Source organism: Sciurus carolinensis, chromosome 1 (assembly GCF_902686445.1).
Source record: "Sciurus carolinensis chromosome 1, mSciCar1.2, whole genome shotgun sequence".
NCBI classification, from domain to species: Eukaryota; Metazoa; Chordata; class Mammalia; order Rodentia; family Sciuridae; genus Sciurus; species Sciurus carolinensis.
This window is the reverse complement of record NC_062213.1, coordinates 108953705-108968300: the sequence shown is the minus strand read 5'-3', so window position 1 is coordinate 108968300 and position 14596 is coordinate 108953705. Positions and strand designations below refer to the sequence as shown.

Here is a 14596-nt window from a genome sequence, read left to right as displayed (position 1 = left end):
TCTCCTCTTTGCCCCCTAACTCTGAAATAAGTTACCTTAAAATTTTCCTTTGTTCACTGCCATTCTGCCTATGAATCTATGGACAGAGTACCTGCTCATGGAAGTTCTCTCTCTTTGACTAAAGGAGCCAAAATCTGGAGACTTGATGTCAAAACCCTGTTTCTGTTTCTGACCAAACAAAAAGGCTATGCTGAGTGAAGAAAAAAAGGAAGACAGTTTCATTCTTTGATAATGTTCACGGTGGAGGTTTCCCCAAGAGTGACAATATGGTTCCTAAAAAGCTTTGTTGTTGACAAAATGTCTGAGTATGTATGTACATTCCTGCAGGTAGGAGTTACTCTCATCTAAAGGATGCCATTCACAGCAGGTCAGTGATTTGTCCAAGATCACGTGGACAGTGAATGGCCCAACCGGAACTCAAGCCTAGGTCTTCCGACTTCAAACTCTGGGTACCTGCATTAGAATGTCTAGGACTAGGGGCACCAGAGTACTAGGACCTTCAGTACAGAAATTGCTATAAAATGTTTGAGTCCCATAGGACTCTTTAAGATTGCTAGAAGAGTATATTTGAGCCAACTTCACAAAGGAATGGACTGTACCTGCCTGAACTTCATCAACAATTCTCTTTTTGCCGCTATGCCACTATTACCAGGAGGTGACTACCAGGTGATCACTATACACATTATCCCACATTTAAACAACTCAGGCTCCTCGTTCTTTGTAGTCCTTTTTCCCTTTTTTCAAGTTAACATTAACATTTTTGCTTTAATTTTATCTAGTTCTTTTCAAGTGATACTAAATATGCAGACGTACTGGAAGTAGTCATGAGAAGCCATGAGAGGAAACTATTAAGACTTTGGGCTTTAAAAGTATGTACTAGAATTCCCTTTGAGACTTAACTCTTTTTAAAAATGCTGTGAACTCGGGTTATGAAAGTGAGAAGAGGGAATGAGGGTGCTAAGAAATCATCCTCTACCAACCCAGATGCCTACTCATGGAAGATCCCGGGACCTCTGAGACAAGCATTCAACTACAAGCAGCATCTGCCTGACAGAGAAACCCCTGTGAGACAAGGCAGACAAAAAAATTCACTTGATCAACACTTTTTGTTGCTCTCAATCCCTCCTCTCACCTTCATTCAAAATCTGGATGTCTGTTTAGGTGCGGGACAGTGAAAAACAAGCAGCTCCAGGAGAGGATATGTGCAAGGGGAACCCTTCCCTGTTAGATCCTGGAATGTATTCCATTAGAGACAGAATAAACCCTCAAATACCCTACCCATCCCACTGGTTCACCCCAACTGTGAAGGCAGAAGGGAAAGCTGCAGGAGCATGATCTTCATCAATCACAGATCTGGGAAGCAATAGCTCCCTGACCTGGGCCTCCGCTTGAGCTAGTGAACACCTCAGGAAAATAGTAGACCTATAGTTAGTATTTCTCTCCTCTAGCAAACCTTACTTTTTGGTCCATCGATCTTGGCTCTCACTGCTCTCCCTGCTTCCCACCCCCACTGAACTCCGCATGTGGGCTCAGAAGTCATCATCTAAAGAATTCCATTGCTCACCTCCTGCATAGCAGCACAGCCCCATGAGGCCGCACACCAGATGGAGGGGATAAAAGTACGAGGTCATGGCTTCTAGCAAGAAGCTTTTTCTTAAACTAACCCTGACTCCTGGAAAAGGGGCAGAGCAGAAGAGTGTCGGGTGAGCTGCTGACGACAGCAGCTTCATAGGTCTTGTGTAAAAAGGAAGAACACTAACTTGGTTTTCAATGGAAATTTCCCTACTCCCATCTCCAAGCTACTTCTGTTCTGCCTGCTCTTGAAGGTGTCTGGGTAGAATGCAGAGATTGTCAAACCAAGGAGTTAAATCCTTCCCAACTGCAAGGACCTATTTTACAGGCTGCCACACACGTGCTGAGGTGGAAGCCAAGGCCAGAACACGTGCCTTATTTCTCTTAAGTAAAAGGAAAGGGTATGGAAGGTGGACTGAACTATGAGGAAACTGAAAAGGTTGTCAGCAGGTCTTCAAAAGATTTGTGTAGAATAAACAAAGACAAGGGAATGGAAGAAGATCATCAGTCCTAAAAAGACTGGATTTGTTGGGTGACAATGTACAGAAAAAACAATTACAAAGAAGCAAAGTTTAACAGACTGGGAAATGAGTCTTAGAATAAAGGAATCAGGTGAGTGAGATTAATCAGAAATGCCTTTCTGTAGGAGGTGACTTTAGAATTGGCATTTTACAAGATAAGGCATGAACTATTTGAGGACAGTCAGGGAAAGATTCTAAAGAAGGAATGTGCTTAGAAGAATGTGCTTGTGACAAGGAATTTCAAGCAAGTACATGTTATACACACTGGGGAATAAAGGAAAATTAGAATGAGATCAGAACTTAGATAATGTGGAGTGACTATATACCCAGACTGTCAAATTGTTCAGAGGCCCCAACAGAGCCACACAGCATTTTGATATATGTCAGTAAATACCAGGCCACATGGGAAAACACAAGGATGAGTTCATTTGATACAGACATGAGGACTAAAAGACATCTGCATTGTAAAGATCAACAAAATTCTGTGTCATTAACTACAGATCCTAATCATTTGGAATTCTAGGTAAGAAGGAGATATTAAATATCCTATCCAAAACTGTGATACATTAATGTAGACTTACAGGCTCAGAACCTGGCATCCATCAAGCCAAACTTTTAATAAATTAAATATGAAAAAGGAATAATTTAAAATAGAAAATACATTTCTTTTCCTCACTTCCAACCTTAAAACTTGACAGATCCCCTATATTCCATTTGGTATGCTAGATTTCTGTGGCTAGCAGATTTATCATATCTGAGGTCATAGTGAATACACGCAAGCTGGAAAACGGCTTTAGAGACTACAAAATCAGTTTAGTATTAAATGAGGAGATAGTTCTAGTATATTATAGTGCAATGGAATAGCAGCCAAAGATGGGAGACAAATTCTGATTTCATGATCTCCAATTAGATCTCTGGTTTCTTAAATTTGGTGAAGGATAAAAACAGTTCTTTACCAGGTTCTGTCATACTTTTTAGCTGAAAATCTCCAACCTGTAAGGACAAGAAGTACCAGAGCAACCCTGAATTTCCACAATAATTCCCTGGTGCCACTTTCAGAAGTGGAATACACTTTGGATTGTGAGTCTGACCTAGTGTGGCACTCAGTGAATATACTTTTGTGCACACTGAATAACCCAAAAGGTGAACTGTATTCTAGGTTTCCACTTTACTTACGTGGCACCATTTGGTGCTGGAAGGGAGGCAGCCACTTAACAGTTATAGCATTTGTTAGTATCATCTTGGGTTTTTCCCCCTCCCTTAGGCAGTTTATAAAAGGTGATTTCTGAAACCCTTCACAAAAGAAAAGCTCCAGGGTTTACATTCAACTGTGACACCACTATGAATTCATTAAGAAGCATGTTTCAGGTTGCACTATAATTTCCCTATGTAACATAAACCCATGGAATCTGACATAAGCTGATTGCTCATGCTGGTTATTTTATTTACATTTCTGAATGGAGGGGATTTCAATACTCATAAAATATCTAACTGAGTTATTATTTTTCATCTGTTCTCCCAGAGCAGCTATTATAAAGTAGGTCTAGAGACAGAAGTCTCAACTTGTATGACTGGTTAAACAACCAGGGAAAAGTTATTGCTCAAAAAGCAATTTAAAAAATTCAATATGGAATTTGAGGCCAAACCAAAGATATGGTTACTCTCAATACCATCTGAAAGATTAAAAAAAATTTAAAAAGGTTAAATATTGAGTTCCTTATCTTCATTCAAGTCCTATGGGAACAGGTAGTGGCTTCACAGGAACTCAAGGGGCAGGAGTTCATTTAAACCTTTCTGGAAACAGTCACTATATAAACAGGAACATTGGTGAATGGATGAGAGTGGAATCCCTATCACCCAGAAATATGAATATGCCTTTTTACTAATATGTAAAAATTGGACTTCCAAATTAAAAGCTGTCATCATGCATTTAATGTACTATCTGAAGATGTTAACCCTACCCAACGAATAATAAATTTCTGCTTTGATCCAGTAGGTTTGGCAAACTCAGATTGCTTAGAGAAGTAAAGGGCACCAAAAAATTCCAAAGTTTGATACTCAGTTTTCTGACTCCAAGTCATTATTCAAATCATCTCTTTCTTTCTTCTTCTATAGCACTTAGTTAGATCAGTATATTCTTCAACCCTCTAGTACAACCTTGGGCCTACTACTCTTCTACTCCATTTACGTTTATCATTTTTCCATATTCATTGATTACATGTCTAATTGTAAAAATTCCTCAAGGAAAGGTTCTGTGTCTATTTTAAGATAAGTATTCTGAAGTTATAGCTTAATGATCCAGTTACTTGACTGAGATAGCCCAATTAAGATAGGAAATATTTTTCAGTTATCTGGAGAAGAAATAATCTTGATGGTTCTCTCTGTAAAGAGGTAGAATTATCAATGATGCAGAATTGATTGGCAAAATTTAGCTTGAAATCATAGGCAAAGAAACCTTAAGTGCCTTATCCTGATATCCTTTAATTTAATTTTTAAATTGACATAATATTTGCCTATTTTCAGAATTAGTGACCGCAGGATGAAGCTTTGGCATTAACAAATGTGCTCTGGGAAATTCTGGGTGGCTCTTTCTTGTTCTCTCTCACATGTACATAGAGCCAATTAATTTTGGTTCTAACTCTTACTATTCCATTCTGCTTCACAATGATATCATACTATTTCATTTTTAAAAATGAAGATTCTTTTAGTCCTTATTTAATCTATCATTACTAGGAATGAGAGTATATTAAAGAGGAAAATACATGAGCATAAAGAGGAAAATATATAAGGCTTCTGTATTATGGCAGTTACCATGTGATTCTGAGGTCAGATATTTCTTAAATTTTTAGTTCAGGAGCTCTTCATTATTTAATAAATTCTAAATTATTCATATAAACATTATAATAAAAATTGCTGTTTACAAAAACATGGATGTTGGCAGCTAGGTATAAAGATAAAAGTCTTACATGTTGCATATTTGAAAAAGAGTAAAATGAAAATACTTCTTTTTACATTTTCAAGTTTGACTTAAAGGAACCCTAATCAAATAAATCCTTCTGAAAGGAACAGCCTTTTATCTAGACTGATTTTTGGGGTTAATTTATGAGAGACACTTAAAAATAACATTAGCAACTTCAGATCAAATGAATTAATATGAAAGGATGAACTAACTGATTGTGGCATCTTATACCAACACATTTTCATGCCTTTTTCAAACCCCTTCCACTGAGAGTGTATTTTATACTTCATAAAGATAACCAATAAATATTTGTTCAGTGACTGAAAGAATGAACAAACAAATTCCTTAGTGGTAACACCCTAATGCAATAAATTAAAAACTCAGACCCATAGTATGTTATAGAACAATCATTAGCATATTATAGTATGTTATAGAATAATAGTTACCATATTTTTAAATTCTGAGGCCCTTAAAAAACTTAAACTTTGATAATAAAGATAAGTCTTTTGGAATTCTTCCATGTAATAAGCTGATACTGAAAGAAGACTCTTTTCAGGGTATTCAGAATTCTGAACTGCATGTTCTAGTCATTTTTATTTTGTTTTTTAAAGGTGGTATTACAATAGCTAAAATAGACCAAGAGCAAATTAATAAGAAAAGTCCTCACAGCCAGGGCTTAGCTGAATTAGAATCCCTGAGCTCCCAGTCAGAGCTAAACCCACAAAGGGTCAGAGTCAAGTAAATAAAAAATCCAGCTGAATTTTATCAGAGGGCAAAGTTTCAACTTTGAGTACCCCAGCAACCAAGGATGAATTATGTATAAGATTAGTAAAGGGCCTTCATCCACACCCCTCCTAGAGAACATTTTTCTATCTCACTGTGACTGAAGGAAAAACAGCAATGTATTTGCCTGCCAAGAACAGCTGTGGCTGTACTCTAGATAGAAGTCTAACGACACTAAGGGATTAAAATTTAATTGTAAAGCTGCTACTACCTGGGAGTAAAAGCTTGAACTTTGGCTTCAGGAGTAGGAAAAAAAAAAAAAAAAAGGACTCCAGCATGTTGAAAATATGAGAATAAGAGCTGGCATATATCTAACAGTGTGAGAATATACTCCCTTCTTAACTTCTCCCCCAAACTACTCTCTGTATGTCGTATTGGCTACAGGCAAGAGTGCTCTAAGAAAAAGGATATAGTTCTTCTCTACACTTTGAACAACCCACACATGTTTTATTTCCAGATTGACTGAAATTATATAATGAGGTAGGAAGGTGATTAATTATTTTGAATTCTCTGAATATCTGTTCTCTTAATTTTGTTGAGCATCGCCTAAAGCCCAAATAATTTCTTTTCTTGAAGTTGGCTAATGTCAAGACAGACCTAAAGCCAGGTGTTGTGGTGCATGCCTATAATCCCAGTGACTTGGGAGGTTGAGGTAGGAGGATCCCAAGTTCAAGGCCAGTCTCAGCAACTTATCTAGACCCTGTGTCAAAATGAAAAATAAAAAGGGCTGAGAATTAGCTCAGTAGTAGAGCGCCCCTGAGTTCAATCCTCAGTACTAAAAAAAAAAAGAAAGAAAAAAATAAAAGACGATCTAAGATAATCTTAATGAGATAATTTTGGCCCCCCCTTAACTTCAGTTAGAATACTATTAAAACCAAGTCAATTTACGGAGACCTCACTAGCCTTAAGGAATAATAAGTTAATAATAATAACCTAAGTTTCCGGCCTACTGATGCAACTACTAGAAGTGTAACTACTGCCTAAAATTCTCATGTTAGAAAAAAAAAACTCCCAAATTTAATATTTTAGACTACAAGTTTATTCTATTCAGCTAAACTCTCCCCCCAAATCCTTCACAAACTTTTTATTTGATTTTAAAAGACAATGTTGAAACATAAGATATGTTAAAATGTTTTTCTTTTTCTATTATTTCAGAGCATTGGTCAAATTCCCTTTGAATCAACACAAACCAGGGTCTATTGTTTCTTCAGTGTTACTGTATATTTTAAGCAGTCAGAGAGGCTGGCATCCTTTATACAGTTATGTATGTGATGTAAATGACCAAATAGCATTCTTTTTTAAGGGACTAATTAGCAAGTGAAGGAATGAAATTAGAGTGGACCACTTTGAAAGACAAGCAAATGTGCGTTCTTTATTTTAAAGCATCAGAGTTCATCCAATAGACTTAAATACTGTGAAGAGTTCCCCTGGGCAGCTTATTTGTCTACTGAAGTCTTTGCCTTGGTGGTAAGCATTTTTCCAACCTAAAGACCCTTTCGATTTTTCTGGCGATCTGCATCAGGTTTTCTCATTTAACTCTCTCCTAATTTAGTTCTTCAGGAATACATTTCTAGCAAAACCACTTGACTATCACTACACCATCATTATATATCCCCTCAGTATTACTATATATGGTTTTAAATTTACTCTTTTTTTTGGGGGGTGCACTGGGGATTGAACCCACAGCCTCAAGCATGCTAGAGAAATTTATTCTTTTGTACTTGTTTTTGTGTAAATTGTGAAATGATCTATTATTGAAACCATGAGATTTTAGGCACATTACCTAACTTCAGTGCCTCAAATTTCACATCTAAATCATTAGATTACAATTTGTCCTCTAATAGGAATAAATGATAAGTATAAACTCTTTTAAACTGAAAAGAACTAAATAAAATCTAAGTTACTCTTAGTTTAGAATTTAATACATTAAGTAGTTTTACTAATTTTGTTCTTTGGAGCATTAGAAATTTGATGATCAGGGAAGGGTGCAAAACTCCACTCAATAAAAAACCTACAAACTATTCCTCAAGATTATGATTTTCTTTTGTATCCCATTCATTATTCCCTCCATTTAGAGAACTAAGTTGTGTCTACAAAAGACAAAGATGGTTTCTAAAACAAATATCAGTAAGTTTTCTAAAGTGAATTCTAACATCAATAGCGTAATGGTTTTGGAATGAGAAGTTTATGTAAATATCTAAGCACAGCTCTATTAAAAACTGCTAAGCAGTCCATATGCCACAAGTGCTAATCATTAAGTAATAAATATATTATAGTAGTTAGTGACAGCTATCCTAAACTTTGGCACTGAGACTTTAGTTTTGACAGAAAAAAATGATCAAATACACTGCCAATTCAGGGAGAGCATTTGTGAACTTCACAGGCATATGTTAACAGGAAAAAAGGGTGCCATTCACAAACCTCAAATTAAATTCCAAGGAAAGGATATAGACATGCATTAAAAAGTACACTGTCCTGCTGGGCATGGTGGTAGACACCTGTAATTCCAGCCACTCAGGAGGCTGACGCAGGAGGATGAAAGTTTGAGGTCATTCTGGGTAGCTGAATAAAAAATAGAATAAAATAAAAAAGAGCTTGGCAAACAGAGAAACAAGATATATCCCATTTGTTTACAATAAAAAATGAATTAAAAAAAAAACTGCTTCCTAGATATATAAGAAAAAAAATAAGAGCTTGTGATGTAGCTCAGCGTTAGAGCACTTGCCTAGCATGTGTGAGCCCTGGGTTCAATTCCCAGTATGGGGTTGGGGAGTGAGTATAGTGAAAAGTACGCTGACTGAACTTTTTTATTCTTATTTTCTTCTTTGAAAAGATGAGTTCAGTACTAGAAATTTCATAAATTTCTGTCTGGGTCTTTTTGAGGGAGAATAAAAAGGATAAAGCATGGTAAATAACTTTGCAAAGTAAGGAGTACCTTTATCTTGCTACAAACAATCCAGCTAATACAGAAAATAAAAATTGGATATACCAGACTATCCAAATAAAGACTTTAGAGGCACTAACAATGGAATGAAATTGTAAATGTTAAAAATTTTCAACCTGTTACATAATAGGCTCATTTTATGATCTGTAAAGTCTCTGGGAAATATCTCAGATGTATTACTGTGGAAATAGTATAGTTACAGAACAATATTTTATGGGAATATAAGCTTAGTTATAACTCAAAATGTTTCAAAACCTCTATTAGTCCTTATGAACTAAAAAAGTCTCACAGCTTTGAAAAATAATCCATTTTCAAACAAAATGAAAAAACTGTCAGTTTCATTTCTGAACATTAATTTCTTATGCATGTGTATTAAGAAAAGAAGTAGGCAACTATCACACATTTTTAGCATTAACCAAGTCAGATGGAGAATATATTTAAAATATTTCACTTAAAAACAGCTTTCAGGTTGGGGATATAGCCCAGTTGGTAGAGTGCTTGCCTCACAAGCACAAGGCCCTGGGTTCAAATCCTCAGCACCGCAAAAAACAAAAACAAAACAAAAAAAACCAGCTTTCATGTTACTGGTTACGGCAATGAAAAACTAAGAACCTTTAGAAATAATCATATTTTTTCCTACTGGTACATAATCAATATAGAGTTTAAATTGTCTATCAACTCTCCTAGTTCTTAAGATGATCTTTGCCCTGGAAAAAATGAGAATAGTAGACAAACCTTCCCCAAAGTTTTTTTCACTATTCAGTAAAAGACACTTGGCACTTATAAGCAGATAATATCTGCTTATTACTTTGAAAAATGTAATTTGGAGAGAAAAATTTTAATTATTTTTAGGAAGGGCCTGAAGAAACCCCAGTGAGACACTCTATGGAGAGGTCCTTTGTTAGTGTAACATCTGACCTTCTATATCTTTGGAAATCATACAACTTGGCTAATGTAGTCCTTAAAGAATTAATCAAGCAGACTGTAAGGCCCTAGTTACAGTGGAGCCAGCCAATTATGAGTTGCTCAGAAATTCATCACTGGCATGTCCAACCACATTTTCCCACATAAAGATTAGTAGAAATATGTGGAAACAAGGTCCATTCCCACCCCAGCACAGCTACAGCATGTGCTTAGTGAAACTCAACAAAGTTTTGCTTTAGTAAAACAATTTGAGAATCTTTTCTATTCCTGTCTTTACCCTAACTCTGCCAACATTGCAAAGACTGCCCTATTTAGTTAAAATCCAACTTAAGAACTTTTACATACAAACACAATTCTCAATTCAGTGCCTGAATTCATAAGTAAGTAGGTGAAATCCCCAAAGACAATCTTTAGTCTTTTTACTTTTGTGATAACACCCTCCTGAGCCGTACTAAAGAGAAAGCTTTTTCTGCAAGAGGGAAATGAAAGGGGCCAGAGTAGATGAAGATTGGTTCTCTAAGGAGAGGGCACTGCTGCTCTTAAATAAAGAAGCTCCTTTCAGATAAGCAGAATCAGATTCCAGTTCAGTTGGTTTGCTGGCTACCCTTACTTTGAACTCTCATATTTAACCCAGCAGGCTTCAAAGCAGGTGAGAAAATGACCTACCACTTAAAAGCAATTTTTCCTTTTTCAGGAATTCTGGCCTTAGAGAGTATCAGCTCTGATATCAGCACATTCCACATCTCTAGGGATTTATGCAACTTTTTTCATTGCTGTATGTCTAATGTCAGACCAGGTTTTCATCTCAACCAGGAGAAAAAAAAGTAGGGAGACCCTAACTTGTTAAAAATGAGGTCTTATGCTCCACAGAGCATTATACCATGTAAAACTAGAGGCATAAAAACCACTAACCATTCTAGTTCATTCTCTTCTGTTTACTGAAATCTGATGTACAGTAAGAATTATTAGAAATCGTTAATTCCCAGTGCCTGGCATCATAAAAATTTGTTGAAAATACATTTTAATAAATTAAAACTGAATTCACTCTAGCATGTGAACTAATGAAAAAAATTAGATGAGGAAGACAATGGTAACAATAAATTTAGTTTTTTTTTTTTTTTTAAATTTTGAGACAGGGTTTCACTATGTTGCTTAGGGCCTCGTTAAATTGCTAAGACTGGCTCTGAACTTGTGATTCTCCTGTCTCAGCCTCCTGAGTCGCTGGGATTACAGGCGTGCATGATCATGCTCAGCTTAGGACATTTTATTGAATGGCTTTGCCTTACCAAGTAAAAATACCAGTACATTTCAAAAATACTTCAGACAGTAGATTGAGACAGACATTATTATCCTATATACATGTATGAAAAGAATCTTTAAAAAAATTTGTCACTATCAAAAAATAAAATAAAATAAAATAAAAAAAACTTCATAATCTGGATACGGTGGTACACCTCTGTAATCCCAGCTATTCAGGAGGCTGAGATAGGAGGATGACAAGTTTGATACCAGACTGGCCAACTTAGACTATCCTGAATTAAAAACTTTTAAAAAATTGGGAATATAGTCCAATGGTAGACAACTTCTGGGTTCAATCCTTAGTACTAGAAAATAAAACAAATATACTTCATCATTTCCTGACTTAACTGAAAATCCTAACAGGGGCAGCTTGCAATTTACCAACAGGCTTTATTCTACAGGGCAGTTTTCCAGTACCAGGAACTTAAAACATTTCTCCTCTTTGTGGTTCACATACACATAATATATTCGGGGTATAGTGCGAATAGTATTGTTGAAATGATACTCAAGTTACCATTCATGCTTCAGTTTCTGTGAAAAATGCATTTTGAACTTACTATTAGAATATAACTCCTCCAAACAAGGAGGTTCTTTAGTGACAATAATGACACTGCTGAAGGGAACAACAACAAACACCTAGTTTTTATTGTGGGCAGACACAGTTCTAAACACTTGATGTATTTTAAGTTCATTTAACCCTCACCAAAATCTATGCAGTAGCACTATTCTCATTTTATAATTAAGGTTAGAAAAGGTTAACTTACCTGTGGCTGCACAGCCAATAAACATAAGGGCTAGAATGTAAAGTAGAATGGTTCAAGAGTCCCTGCTCATAACCACTCGGCAAAGCTTCTCCACTTGGATGATATGGCACTAGCAGTTGTTCTGCATCCCTCGTATTGGTGGAGAAGAACAGAGCGAGGCTTCTCAAGTTTAATATGCATATAGGATAATGTGGGGATGTTGTTAAAATGCAGATTCCGATTCAGGAGGTCTGCAGTGGTGCCTGAGGCTCTGAACTTTTAACAAGTTCCTGGTGAGGTTGGCGCTCCTAGTTCATGCATGAGGTGGAGAACCAGAATTTGGGCCTCTAGTTTCCTTACTAATTTTCTGTCAAGGCATTTATAGGTTGTGTTTATAAACTGGAGACTGCCCATACTATAATCATTTTCCATTTACTCTTAAATGGGACCTAACTTTGGAACTACTGCATGTTAAATATTGGTGTCACCAACCACACAAATACCCGAAGATAGTGAATAAATGCCTGTTTTATTGTTTGTCAACTAGAATCACAGTATATCAATAACTTTTGGTCTAAAAAAGGAACTTCACTTTTAAATATGTAATTCTTCACTCTCAGACACTGCTAGAGGAGTGCTAAAGAACTTATGCTATGTAATCTTTAAGACTCTTCAGGTGCAGTTAGCGACCTCTTAGGTAAAGTCAGTCACTATCTACCAACAATGATGGATGGAGCATGAACTGAATACACTTTGCATTAATTTTAGCCAGTACCTCATGGAAATATATTATACTAACAATTGCTACATACCTATTCTAGACTTTAGATCTCCTTGCTCTATACCTCCTCCTTCCCACTCCACTGCCCTGAAAGAAACCCATGGATCATCTCTCCCATTGCTTGCCTGTATCTTTTGAGCCAGAGCCTTTTTTTTTTTTTTTGGTGGTGCTGGGAATCGAACCCAGGGCCTTATGCTTGCAAGGCAAGCACTTAACCAACTGAGCTATCTCTCCAGCCCTGCCTGTATCTTTTAAATACACAGCAGTACCTTTTTCCCTAGCTATTATTAAATGGATGGAATTCCCTTTCTAGTCCTGTTTTCTGTTTTTCTTTCGTTTGTTTTTTCCATGCCAGATTACACAGTAAGGTCATTTCAGTTTGAGATGCACTCACTTCCTAATCAGTACCACAACAACAACAGAGTTATGGTATAATCAATCACAAGCTTCCTTTTTTACATTAAATGGAAACAGAACAGTCAGTTTCCAACTCAAATATCTATACTCCCTGAACAACAGTAGAAATTAATTCTTCTTGAAGCTTGATCCAGAATCAAATGCATACTCAGACTCCTAGGCCTACAGCCAGTGGCAACTTAACACATTATACAGTTGATCTTCAGGGAAAAAGGGAAACCAGTACTCTTACCACTGGTGCCAGAGAAAGGCAACTGATCTGTAAGGCACAAAATAAACTATTCTTAAGGAAATCAAAGAAATTGTGAGGAAAACAGGAAGTCAGAATGGAGACATATAGAAAAAAATACACAAAATAGAAGACCATGTCAGGACTAGTTTTTCCATGGCTCTGAGTGCTTTTATATTTGGGAATATAATCAATCAACATTTTAAATATATTTGGGTTTTAAATTATTACCTAGTAAGACTGCAAAGATAACACGAAAAGATGCATTTTTAAAAGTCCTTAGAGACATTAGGGGAATTATCTTTGGTAATTTTACTTTGAGCCAGTGACAATAATTAACAAATTTATAGAAGAATGAATAGTGATAGAGGGATAACCTCTTCAATATCAGTTCTTAAGTACTTACTGAGTCAGGAAGTGAACAATTCAAAATTAAAGGGTTAAAAAAAAATTAAAGGGTAAAAATGAAAAGGCCTACCCACAGTTCTATATCTAAGATTTGGGAAGGTCAATATGAACAAACAGACAAATTAACTAAAAGAACCTTTGAAAATAGAAGCACATTCTGTATGTAGGGCAAATGTTCCATCTGTCCCATTTTACCTACTTATTCTCCATCCTAGTTGACTTTAAAAGTTCAGAAAATATTTAGAACTAATGATTTAATGTGAATGGGAAAATCATAAGACTTGTTTTTAAAATAGGGAGTTTTTTCTTTTTCTTTTTCATACTAAGTATTTAACCCAGGGGCGTTTTACCACTGAGTTACATCCCTAGTCCTATTTATTTATTTAGGTACTGGTTATTGAACTCAGGGGCACTTTACCACGGAGCCACATCCCCAGCCTTATTTTGTATTTTATTTAGAGGCAGGGTCTCACTGAGTTCCTTAGCACTTCACCATTGCTGAGACTAGCTTTAACCTCGCAATCCTGTCTCAGTCTCCCGAGCAGTTGGGATTACAGGCGTGCGCCACTGCATTCAGCTCAGTCCTTTTTATTTTTGAGACAGGGTCCAGCAGGTTGCTGAGGATCTCACTAAATTGCTGAGGCTGGCCTCAAACCTGTGTTCGTCCTGCCACAGCCTCCCACATTACTAAGATAATAAGCGTGCACCACCATTCCCAGCAAAACAGGGAGATTTTTAAAGGCCAAAGAAAATGCAATAATGTTAAAAAATTAATTTGTTCTTTAGCTAGTAGTGAATGCTATGTTTGTCACTGGAAGTTATCTACAAAGAACAACTTTATAATGTTATAGCATTGTATTCTTTAAATTTTAAACCAACAGAAGTATATAGCTCAAATCACCAGTATTTATGTTTGACATTTGTGGTAGTAACTTTACAAATCGATTCTTGTAATTTACTCTAACAAATATCTTTCACTGTTCATCTGTGTTAGTACAAATAAACCAGAGATGGTG

The 14596-nt window shown here is 36.2% G+C and overlaps 1 protein-coding gene across 11 annotated transcripts in view; it reads right to left on the bottom strand.

Annotated features, from left to right (window-relative positions):
* The window catches only part of St7l (suppression of tumorigenicity 7 like), a 214677-nt gene that overhangs the window by 108910 nt on the left and 91171 nt on the right, over positions 1–14596 (bottom strand). For 2 of the 11 annotated variants that reach the window (XM_047557031.1, XM_047557029.1), the window contains exon 15: positions 2803–3086. The exons of 5 other annotated variants lie outside the window; for them this stretch is intronic. In XM_047557031.1, coding sequence (XP_047412987.1) covers positions 3000–3086 — 87 coding nt within the window. In that variant the 3' untranslated portion in view covers positions 2803–2999. Of the gene's footprint in view, positions 1–2773; positions 3087–7180; positions 8398–8477; positions 12145–14596 lie in introns of those variants that run through there. 4 more of the 11 variants (XM_047557030.1, XM_047557023.1, XM_047557025.1 and 1 more) reach the window with 4 other exon arrangements.